We start from the raw sequence: 12,046 nt of genomic DNA, 5'->3' as shown, positions 1-12,046 counted from the left end.
ATAATTTGAGGAAATATTTTCGAAATATCGTCCAAAAACTATTTGAACATTGTACTGAGGAAAATATTTTCAAAATATCGTCCAAAAAACTACTTGAACATTGTACAGAGAGAAAATATTTTCAAAATATCTTCAAAAACTACCTGAACACTGTACATAGTATAAAAAAAAGCAATGATGACAGTGTATAAATTTACAGAAAATTGGAACAATATCTCCTACCTGGCTACATATCAACAACATACCATTTACAAGGGTAACAAAAAAAATAAAAACTTAAAAAACAAATATACAAATAACTCTCACCTACCCATTCGCAACATATCATTTACGGCTCGGTAAACTTCACATGCCCCTTTCAACCTCCCAAAGGCAGCGCCTTGCCGCTGATATTTTGAGTGACAAGGCGAATATAGCATTTTTAAATCAATCAGAGTCAAAGTTAATAGGTTGTCTGGTACTTCACGACCATGTGTTGGGTTCCATGTTAACTCGAAACGATTTGCAGCATGTAGAGAAAATGCCTTTTCATTTTCCATTGTGGAATTGTTTCTCTCTCTCTCTCTCTCTCTCTCTCTCTCTCTATATATATATATAGTGTATATATATATATATATATATATATATATACATATATATATATATATATCATTATATATATACACATATATATATAGAGAGAGAGAGAGAGAGAGAGAGAGAGACGAGAGGAAGAGAGAGAGAGAGAGAGATTGTGTGGTTGTGTATATATATATATAAATATATATAAACTACATGTATATATATATATATATATATATATAGTCTATATATAGTTTTATAATTATTATACAACCACACAAACACATACACACACATATATAAATATATATCGTATATTTATACAGAGAGAGAGAGAGAGAGAGAGAGAGAGAGAGAGAGAGAGAGAGAGAGAGAGAGAGAGAGAGAGTGTGTGTGTGGTTGTGTATAATATATATAAAAATATATATAAACTATATGTAATTATCTATATAGTTTATATATTTCATATATATATTATACACAACCACACACGTATATAAATATATATAATATATACAAAAAACAAAACGTTCACCTTTTTCTTTCAGCTTACCTCAGAATTACACCGCTACAAAAACATATCAACTTCAATAAACTTAGCCTATCTAATCAGTACATACTCACTTATAATACCGAAAATCTCGATGCATTTACCTTTTGCATCCCTCTCTATTACCTGGAAAAGAGAAAAAAAAAACAGTTAGTAAAGTTTTACCTGGAAAGAATAAGGTTTGGGAACAAAAATTTTAAAAATGCAGTAGGCAAAAATACAATCAATTATATAGAAAAATTATTTTCATTAGCCTTTATCCATAAGAAAATATAACTTGTACATACTACTCTAGAAGCATTTGTTAAGTAAAGATACGTCACTTCGCTCACAGACGTGTAGCTACGACTAAAGATGTACCTAAATTTCCCCTAAAATATGCATTCTGCCTGTGGAAATTCATAACTTTACTTCAAGATACCAGATCCCCCGTTTCCCCTAAAAGCTGATTTAATTTCACTCATCAGACATTTCCAGGTATACTTATAGGTATACAAAGTGTCACGACCACATATCTTCCCTACCTAAATACACATCGACCATAGAACAATACTAGAAAATCCCAGAAAAGGTTTTATATATACCAGTCTTCACCAAAGACATTTCCTTCTGGTCCTTCAGATTTCACCTAAAGGTCTTTCAACCCAAAGACATTTCAAACTTCACCTTAAGACATTTTGAACTTTACCTTCAAGACTACTTCAAACTTTACCTTAAGACATTTTGAATTTCACTTTAAAGACTTTTTCCAACTTCCCCATAAAGACATTACAAACTTCCCCCTAAAGACATTTTGAACCTTACCTTAAAGACTATTTCAAACTTCACCTTAAAGACTATTTCAAACTTCGCCTTAAAGACTATTTCAAACTTCTCCTTAAAGACTATTTCAAACTTCGCCTTAAAGACTATTTCAAACTTCTCCTTAAAGACTATTTCAAACTTCACCTTAAAGACTATTTCAAACTTCACCTTAAAGACTATTTCAAACTTCGCCTTAAAGACTATTTCAAACTTCTCCTTAAAGACTATTTCAAACTCCACCCTGAAGACGTTTCAAACTGGCTAATTAACGACGCTTGACCATACACCGTCTTCTGCATCAGACCCAAAGACAATTAATATTCCACTGCAGTCACACAGCTCGTCGGTTAGATATTGCAGTCAGCATATAATTAACTTCATCCGTAATGCCATTGGTAATAAACTTATCGAGAGGGGCGAGGGGTATTATTATGAAGAACTAATGAAAGCGCAGTCGTAATATATGGCAGCCACTTGCCGATTTATCGACGATTGTTCATGTACAGGAATTCCTTTATAACGTTAAATTGATAATAGATAAATTCGCACAGACACACACGCACAGACACACAATCCTAACAGGTCATTTATCCCTCCAGACATATACAGAGAGAGAGAGAGGAGAGAGAGAGAGAGAGAGAGGAGAGAGAGAGAGAGAGAGAGAGATTGGTCTTTTAATTCTCGCCGCCTGTCTACAAACACTTCTAACTCTTTCTTCTGTATCCTCAGCTGTTTTCCAGATATCAATCTTCCATAATGCGTTCGATCCAGTCTGATTGACATAAAGGTCCAGGAAAATAGAAATAATCGCTCCCTATACCGTTAAAGACAAATAAAAAGAAAACAAAAAAGGGCTCAATTCACGAGTTGTTAATGAACGAATGATAGCGAATGTGCTGGATCTACTGACAGCGCTTGGAAGAAGAAATAACTTAAGTGAAAGAATAAAAATACACTTTTGCAAAAGTTCGCGTATATGAAAAATAAGATATGGTAAAAATCAAGTATTAAAATTTACAATTACCTTGATTCAGGACAATACCACTCAAACACATACGCACTCCGCCAATGTGAACCCTTTTCCACTAAACGCCCCCACCCCACCCAGGCAACCCCCCCCTTTCCCTGATAACACATTTCCTCTCTTGATTTTGTATCAAATTCTGCAAGGTCGACTACTCCCTGATTTCAGGGAGCCTATTCATTTTATTCCGAGACCAAAGAACAGATATATATAGGATATATATATATATTATATATATATATAAATATATATATATATATATATATACATATACTACCTCATGCGCATAAACAAAAACAAAACAAAATTAATAAGCCATAGCCATAAGTAAAGACCTTCTCAGTTCGTTATGTGCTCAGCATTCAAGACATATTTAATGTAAGACCGTTCGCTTACAAAGATGGCTGCGCGCACAATAATAAGATATAAGCACAACTCAAGTTATGACAATTGAAAAACAATCGCAATTCGCAATTCCGCGGAGCGCTCTAACCGCACGACAAATACCATCCGACCAAAAGCATCGCTAATTAAAGAAGAAAACGCCAGACACCTGGCATTGACTTCCCAGTCGAACAAGACGTATCGATAAATGAATAAAACCCGAATACTCGATTAATATGCACACGGACCGCAGGTCCTAGCGGGGGGTGGGAGGGTGGCTCGGGATCGGAGGGGGGGTTTTGGGGGTTAAGGGAGGGGGTGACGGAAGGACGCGAGAGGCCAAGGGAGTGCACAACAGAAGTGCGTTTAATAATTAACAAACTTTGCTTGCTGACTACGCTGAAGTTCCCTCTTCTTTTAGCAGGTCGAGTTGGAATGTAGAGAGAGAGAGAGGAGAGAGAGAGAGAGAGAGAGAGAGAGAGAGGAAGCTTTCTTCTCCGTCACTCGAGTTCGCAGTTCCTTTTAAAACCCGCTTATCAACCTCATTTCTCATCTCTATCGAAAACTCTTCTCCTATTCAATCCAGCTTAACCTGACTGGACTTCTTCCTCACTAAAAAAAAAAAAAAAAAAAAAAAAAAAAGTGGATGAGCTATTAAGACGTTCATTCCCTCACGTCTGATCTACCTCCCTCAGGAGTTCCTTGTCCCTGGCTGAGAGTGAGTGGACTCTTCGCATGCAAATGATTTCCAGTCTATTAAGGAGCATAAATACCAACGCCTCTTCATGACCCTCGGTTGAGACTGATATCCCCTCACACTTTGTTGAAAAATGCTGGGGCAAAGAGGCATAGATTATAAGTATTTGTTACCTCGAAACTGTTTGCAAAATATTATATTAATATATTACACACACCGCATTGGTAACAGAAAATAAAATTTATTTGGTTATCCTGAAGTAAAAATACTGTCGTATATAGAAGGCATTCAGTACTTAAACATCATTCTATTGGAAATAATACAACCCCTTCTTACCGTATACAAAAATTAATATAAACAAATATTAAAAAAATAATAGGTACTACACCGAACAAGACCAGATTTCAGGAGCTTCAGGAAGGTCATGAAACCGTAAAATACGACAGCCGCCTCGTTTACTGTTCCCTTCCTCTAAAATGGTATGGGTATGGTCAGATACCCTGCCAAGAACACCTATAGTTTACCCACTACTGGCCATGAGAGACCCTACATAGTGTAACCTGGTATTGATACAGCCAGCCAGATGTCCAACCAAGCACCCTTAATTAAATGGTGTTGGGCATGAGTAACACTGCACTTTGGTGTCAACAGTGCTCCTCACTGATTCAAATAGCAATCACCATTTCCTCGGTGATCTTCATAATCTACTTCAGTGTTCATAATCTATTTCTATAATCTTCAAAATCCATTTCTATGAGAGGGGTACTCCAGGATACATCAGAGGTAGAGACTACTGATATGAATTTGATCATTTTCTAGAGAGATGTTCGGACTACCACGAATTTCCTTTTCCTTTTAAGATATTCGGGGTAAACTCCACAATTTTCTTAGAAAACACTTCCAAGCTTGGCAGAACTGTCTCGACAATCATCACGACAAACAATCAGAACGTTTCAGAATCGTCTTGCAAAGGTGTCAATCATTTAATGTGATTAACTTTTGGACTTCGTCATTCACTTCAGGCCACTAATATTATGTCGCTGTCAGTGATGATTGGTAGTTCACAAGGCTCTCATCATTTCTCTTATCAGGGGTTATAAAAACCAGCAAGAAAGCATAAACTGCAACAGATGTCCGTACCCCTCCTCCCCCGTAGAACGACAATGTCCGTTACGCCAAAGTACTAGGTGTCCATAAAGCCCCAGTACCATTACAAGCATTTATTGCTCAGAAACCATATACCATAGAGTATTGCAGTTTTTTTGTAGAATGTTCTACATTTCCTCAAGTTTACATTCAGAGCAATCTATTCTACAAAAAAAATGAATTACTCTGTTATATGATTTCTGATCAATAAATACTTCTGATGGTACTGGGACTTTATGGACACCTTGTTAACATTCACGTTCATCATCATGCCGGTGCTCTTGTCAAACCCTAACGGGAAACCATCAAGGAACATTATCTAGAGATTAATGAAATTCGATCGATCTCATACCCGACGATTTCGCCACGTCTGTCCATCACAAGACATCCACCCCAACCCCCATTTTCTCTTGTCAAACGCAAAACATATTAACCATGAAGGTCCCCATCCTCCTCCTCCTCCCCCCACCTCCTTCGATATCTGGTCGACGATCTCTTCGTTTCTATCTCCCAAACCCCACGGAAATGGGGTTTGCGGCCCACGCACGCATTTCCCCCCCTACCCATCCCCCCCCCGGTCATTGCAAACTTTCGGGAGCAGACGAAACGAGGCTGCTAACACAAAACGCCGGCCGGAGCCGACACTTTTACACAAGAACACTTGTGATGGGGGTTTGAGGGAACTGGGCAAGGGGGGGGGGGTGGGGGGGGGGGGGGGGGGGGGGGGACATTAAATTCAATTGCAGATTCAATCTCCCCAGCGACGACACCGCCGCCGAAATCTGCGTGCAGGGATCCCTAATTTGGTAATTGGGCGTGGGTTTGCCGACTTTCGACCATGACATCCGGAGTGGGGACAATATAAACATTGGGTAGTTGTGGTCACTCAAATTACCGCTCTGAGAGCAGCCAGGCGCGAACTTCACGAACGAAGAAGTAAGCGACTCTCCTCCCGACGTCAGGGGTTGGGGTGGGGGTGGGGGATCAGGGGGGGGGGGGGGGTTCGTGTGTCAAGCAAATGATGTCCGTTTCGACTTCTATAAGTGGCCTGATTCCTGGTACGGTGTGATATTGGTTTTGGAAACGACAAAAATTTTTTAAAAAACCACATCCAGGAAGAATTTTTTTTTCTTCATGATGACAGAGTCAAAACTTATATTGACGAAAAGGTCTCCCCTGCCCCCCTCCCGAGATGAAAAAGTCAAACCTCATACCGCTAAAAAGAGCTTTTCCAAAAAGAAAATAAGTCCGGAAATTAAAGATGCATAAATAAATATCAAATACGATTTTTTAAACGCTTTTAAAAATAAACATTCTTGCTCAAGAAAAGCTTTCTTCCTAAGGTTAGATGAAAAGAGAAAGAATTACATTAGGATGAAAAAAAATCCTGTTCAAAAAGTTATTGAAGACGGACACAAATCACATTCACAAAGAGCTTTTTTTTTTTTTCAAGAGGAAAACCTACAGCCATATTCATTCATAGTTTTCCAAAGAGGCAATCCCAAGATCATATTCAACATATGGCTCTGTTTTGCGATCAACAAAAGCCACAAATCATATTCGGATATGTTCGGCACATAATAACGTACATCTGTTTTTTTTTTTCTCTTCTTTTTTTTAATGTCGTTCTGGGACGCTGTGCGTGTGTACATTCACGGATTAAGCACCGGCGTCTATCCTACTATTTCACCACGATATGGGATCAAATATTTGATAAACCGTATCTATTAAATATTATTGCCTTTTAGAAACCACCGGTTCATTCCGTCAATACGGATGTATGGCTGTCACCGACAGCCATTTCTCGGGAACGAGTGCTTCCTCCTATTCCTTAGGCCAGCCCATTCCCCTCTCCCCCCTCAACCTAGCCAGAAACCATATCCTTCAGCCCCTGTCTAATTCGGAAGCCATACATTCAACCGGTCCCATTCAAGACCATTGAACTTATTACCGTCAAAGCAAGCAACGCTAAAATGGAAAACTTTAAAACGTGTAGACGAGTGGATGTATAAAACAGTGAAATTACTATGTGGCACCTCATTAGTGGGCGGGCCACTAATCCTTATTACTTAAAACTGAAACAAAATAACTATACTAGTACAATTCTGAATGGAAGTCTAAACATAAACAGGCCACCTAAATATGACCCAGGCAGTATGAAGTTTGACACTCAAATCAATATATCATCGAAAAAAATAAAAATATAAAAAAAACAATAAATATTTTACATTCCAGACAATCAACACGAATCAAAATAATCCACAGCGTGACTTCAGATACTTAACCATCAACTCAGAAGTTTCTAAAGATGATTTACTAGTTTTAGTATAGAACGTTCTTCAGCACAAACTCACACTAGAAACACATTGCTTTGCATCCCATTAACTGGTTAAAATTGTGAGCACTATTAAGTTTAGTAGAGAGAGAGAGAGAGAGAGAGAGAGAGAGAGAGAGAAGAGAGAGAGAGAGAGAGAGAGAGGTCGTTTATCCTAAATGTAGTAAAAAATAATTGTGAGAACTATTCAGTTTGTTTAGTAGAGAGAGAGAGAGAGAGAGAGAGAGAGAGAGAGAGAGAGAGATCTGGGCATGTCAGCTACAATCTTCCCCATCATCCATCATCACTCTGGGCCATAATTCTACCTACGGAAGTGAGCGCATAGTTCCTTCTCTTTGGCTGTACTATAAATTTCTATGAAACTCAAAAGTGACCAGGTGCACCTCCAAACTATAAAAGTTATCTGCAGAAGACCCTCTTTCAAAAACTGTTTATGATAACAAAAGCACATTATATTTAAAAGCTATGCACTTTAGCTGAGTAAAAGGAACATTCATAAGTGGACGTATGTATACGAAGACCGTGAACCATGAAAAACAACACAATACATCAACAACTATAACGACAAAAAAACGCGTACGACAACACGATAACTACAACACGCCATGCATCTTAATTCCCTACTCCCGAGTCTGGGAGGGAATGAAGTACAAGAAATGGCAAAGAACACATTATACATCCCTCTGCTGCAATAATCTTCCGTGATGGTCGCGTGTACAGCACGTCATATAAACTAGAAGAACATCCATGAATTACGACCAAGTAAGTAATTACATAAACGCTCCAGATGAACAATTAACCAGCATTAAAATATGCCACAAAGAGAGAGAGAGAGAGAGAGAGAGAGAGAGAGAGAGAGAGAGAGAGAACCGTACCCCGCCTGAGTCTAGGACTTAAAGAGTTGCTCGGCTATTCATTCCTCGGGACTTCGCCAGCATCTTCATCTTGGCTCCTTCGTCGTCCGTATCAGCATCCGCCTCTGATGGTTGATATCCTCCTCCTCCTCCCCCTCCTCCTCCCTGTTTCTATCTCTTCTGCCTTTAACGACGGCGATAACAGCCTCAATAAACGCCGCCACTACCTGCTTAGGCCTACAAGCACTACCGGAGCTTGTCATTCGCCACACGTCACTACGACAAACCAGTTTTTATAGACCTCTAATGAGAAACCACCAGCAGGTTTATGGCCGGCCCGTGAGTACCATTTAGTACCAATTGAGTACCGTTTTAGTACCATTGTCCAGCTCCAACCAGGGACACCAGCAGGATGATTTGTAGGCTGCGAACTGGTGGTGTCTCTCGACCAGTTTATGACAGGTTGTGTATCCTTCACACATCCTCCTGCATTATCATCTCCCTGATGTTTCTAATTACCTGTCCTTTTTGTTTCACGCCGAAGGAGGACGCTGAGGCCGAGCCCATAAAACACGAGAGAGAGAGAGAGAGAGAGAGAGAGAGAGAGAGAGAGAGAAACATGCGCACACGAAAGACATCCCAAAACGATTCGACAAGGACGCCCTGTCAGCATCCATCAGCGCGGTGCATGTACCTCTTTGTCATTTAGGAGAAGCGAGACGTGAGACCAAAATTGGTACCTAGATTCTAAAAAGCCACCACTGTGCATTTCATCAGTTTAAAAGGGTGATCATCAAAATCGCCCAATGATCATTAATATATCATTATCTGCATCAGCATCATCATCATCATAGCCAGCCACGACGCTAAATTAGGACTCTCTTGCTTAAGTAGCAATTTTCTTCTCCGAATGCCTCGACGGTTATCCAATAAAGCATACGGAAGTTCAAGCCATCACTGGATACACGATTTCCCTTAGTGTCAAAAAACCAGTTTGCCCATAAGCCCAAAATATTAATTCCTTTGCCATAGGTCCATAAGCCCCCTCCGCTGTCGTGGACTTGAAAGGAGGACTTGTATCGCAAATTCATATAATTTTCCTCAACCAGCGAAAAATAAACACCGTCAAAGTCATTACGGGCTGCTCTATGAGCAAGAGCCCGTGCTGGCAATAAGGTCAGCGTAATCTAAAACACCCCCGCCCCCGTAAAAGAGGTCTAAATTTAAGCAAACTTAAAATGTCAGATCTTGCATGATGTTCCTTTTTCTTATCCGATAAACGAAAAGAGGCCTTCAGCTTTTTGAGAGGATGCACATTTGCTAGATTTGGGCAGAATCTGAGATTCACCCCTCGAAGGAAGAGGAGGAAGAAGGAAGATCTTCGTGGCTCAGGCTGCCGACCCAAAACACGAGTCCTACTCCTCCTCAGAAACCTCCGTGCGGCGGCGTCGTAAATAACACGTCGGCCATAAATAAGGCAACCATTGCTTCTGAACGACATCTGCCAGTCATCGGCCAACCCCGGTAGCCTAAGCTTAAGTGCCGCGGCAGCTTTGCAAAAACACACAAAAGCGGCGGCGACGTGATCATTTTCCGTGCGATGAGGTGTCATTAGGTGGCGCCCGTAAATTGTACCGAGCGCTGGCTATCACTCATGACACCTGCCAATCATTCGTCAGGCCCCAGAATCCTTTTTCCTCGTTCCTAAACCTCCTCCTCCTTCTTCTTCTTCTCCTTCTCCTCCTCCTGCACCTCATGTCTCCTCCACCTGCCCGCCCACCTCCTCCTCCTCCTCCTCCTCCCTCAACCCTACCAACCCCCCAATCTCATCTCTCATCTCGTCATTTCCCTCATCATTCACCCCCTCCTCATCCTTCTCCGCTGACCGAGGGTAGCAGCATCATCAGCATCGGCATCGGCAAGAGGCACAGTAGCTAGATCGGGGCGGCTGCAGTCGAAGATATATGATGAGTGGAGAAGCACCCGGAGAAGAAGAAAAAAAAAAGGAAAAAAAAAACACTGTTACTACTACAACCGCAACAGCAGATCTCGGGAGCTTGTAATCCCGGGACGAGGAAGCGGCTTTCGGCTTTCGGCTTTCGTCACGGCATGGACCTATGGGCCGAGAGAAAGCGTCGTAAGGTTAAGTCCGATATCCTGCGATTCACACGGAGGACTTTCGCTCATTGAGTCGCGGGACGGGAGAACGGTTCCTTGGCCCGCCGGGCCCCTCCTGTAATTATCTGCGGGGCCCATAAATAACCCCGGTTTGAACATCATTTATGACACCTGCCAATCACAGACCAAGGCCCTCATTACGGCCATCCCCGGTGTTTGTGTGAACGTGTGCGTGTGCGTGTGTGTATGTGTGTGTGTGCGCGCGTTCGTACGGATGAGGCGTAAAGGAGTGAGAAAGAGAAAGAGAGAGAGATATGTGCGGGCAAAACGATGCATGCAATCCCGGTAAACGCCGGTGTAAAAGGAGAGGTGGGTGGTAATTTGAGGAGTGAACAGAAGCATTAGTTTGATTTAAAACCTAATTGTTCTTCGCGGTCTTACGGGGAGAAAGAGGAGAGGCCAAGAGAGAGAGAGAGACGAAAAAAAAAGGAGACAATTCGTTAGATCTTGTTCAAATATAGATTTAAGAGGCGCGCATTAACAACCGAAGAGCCACATTTTACGAAAGGTGATTAGATCACGCGAGGGGCTCAGGACGGAAGAGAGAGAGAGAGAGAGAGAGAACGAAGACTCTTCGAACCTATCTTTGGGCATAAATACAGTAGCACTTAATCGTTTCTTAAACATAAAATCATAAACACATACTTTATTCGTAAGGCGTCAAGGATACCTGACATTAAATAAAAAAAAAAAATAAAAAAAAAACTTATTGGTTATTGTAATAAGTAAAGCTGTTTACTACAATTCAACGTTTAATAATTACTGCGCACACTAACTAATATATATATATTTATCGATAATATATATATATATATATCATACCATTACATACATCACATACATACATACATACATACATAATACATACATAATACTACCTATATAATATATTAATATATATATATATATAGCTATATATCGCTACACACTTCTAATCCCTCTCAATCCTCTCTCCTCCCCGCCTCTCCCCCGATCCCTCTCTCTCTATCTCCTCTCTCTCTCTCTCTCTCTCTCTCTCTCATTTTTTAAAATGCATCGGTTCAATACACGAACACCACACACACACACAACACACACACACACACATATATATTATATATATATATCATAATATATATATAATATATATATATATATATATAGAGAGAGAGAGAGAGAGAGAGAGAGAGAGAGAGAGAGAGAGAGAGAGAGAGAGAGTGTGTGTAGCGATGTAGGTGGACTACGGGAGGGCGGCCGTAATCAGAGGTTACACCTACAAATACCCAACCCTTTACCTGGAATCGTCACCTTGCAATTACGGCCTCTCACTACAACGACCACCATTATCCAGATGGTCTCTGATAGACGGGTACTAGTCACGCGCACTCAAGTCCCAGCATCTCTCTCTCTCTCTCTCTCTCTCTCAAGTGTCTCACAAGAGATGTTATACAACGAGATTGTTAATTCATTTGACCTGCGGAAGCTTCCCTTGCAAATCACCTAGCTCAGGTTAATTACTTATATATTGTCATAA

At 40.6% G+C, this 12,046-nt stretch overlaps 1 protein-coding gene across 14 annotated transcripts in view; it reads right to left on the bottom strand.

Annotated features, from left to right (window-relative positions):
* The window catches only part of LOC135221837 (homeobox protein homothorax-like), a 652,109-nt gene that overhangs the window by 294,940 nt on the left and 345,123 nt on the right, over window positions 1-12,046 (bottom strand). For 4 of the 14 annotated variants that reach the window (XM_064259749.1, XM_064259750.1, XM_064259751.1 and 1 more), the window contains exon 7: window positions 1,216-1,237. The exons of the other annotated variants lie outside the window; for them this stretch is intronic. In XM_064259749.1, the coding sequence (XP_064115819.1) occupies window positions 1,216-1,237 (22 nt within the window). The remainder of the gene's footprint in view (window positions 1-1,215; window positions 1,238-12,046) is intronic. 14 annotated transcript variants of the gene reach the window in all.

The sequence above is a fragment of the Macrobrachium nipponense genome, chromosome 3 (genome assembly GCF_015104395.2).
Source record: "Macrobrachium nipponense isolate FS-2020 chromosome 3, ASM1510439v2, whole genome shotgun sequence".
In the NCBI taxonomy this organism is placed as follows: domain Eukaryota; kingdom Metazoa; phylum Arthropoda; class Malacostraca; order Decapoda; family Palaemonidae; genus Macrobrachium; species Macrobrachium nipponense.
Note: the sequence above shows the minus strand (reverse complement) of the source record. Positions and strands in the feature narration are given on the sequence as shown.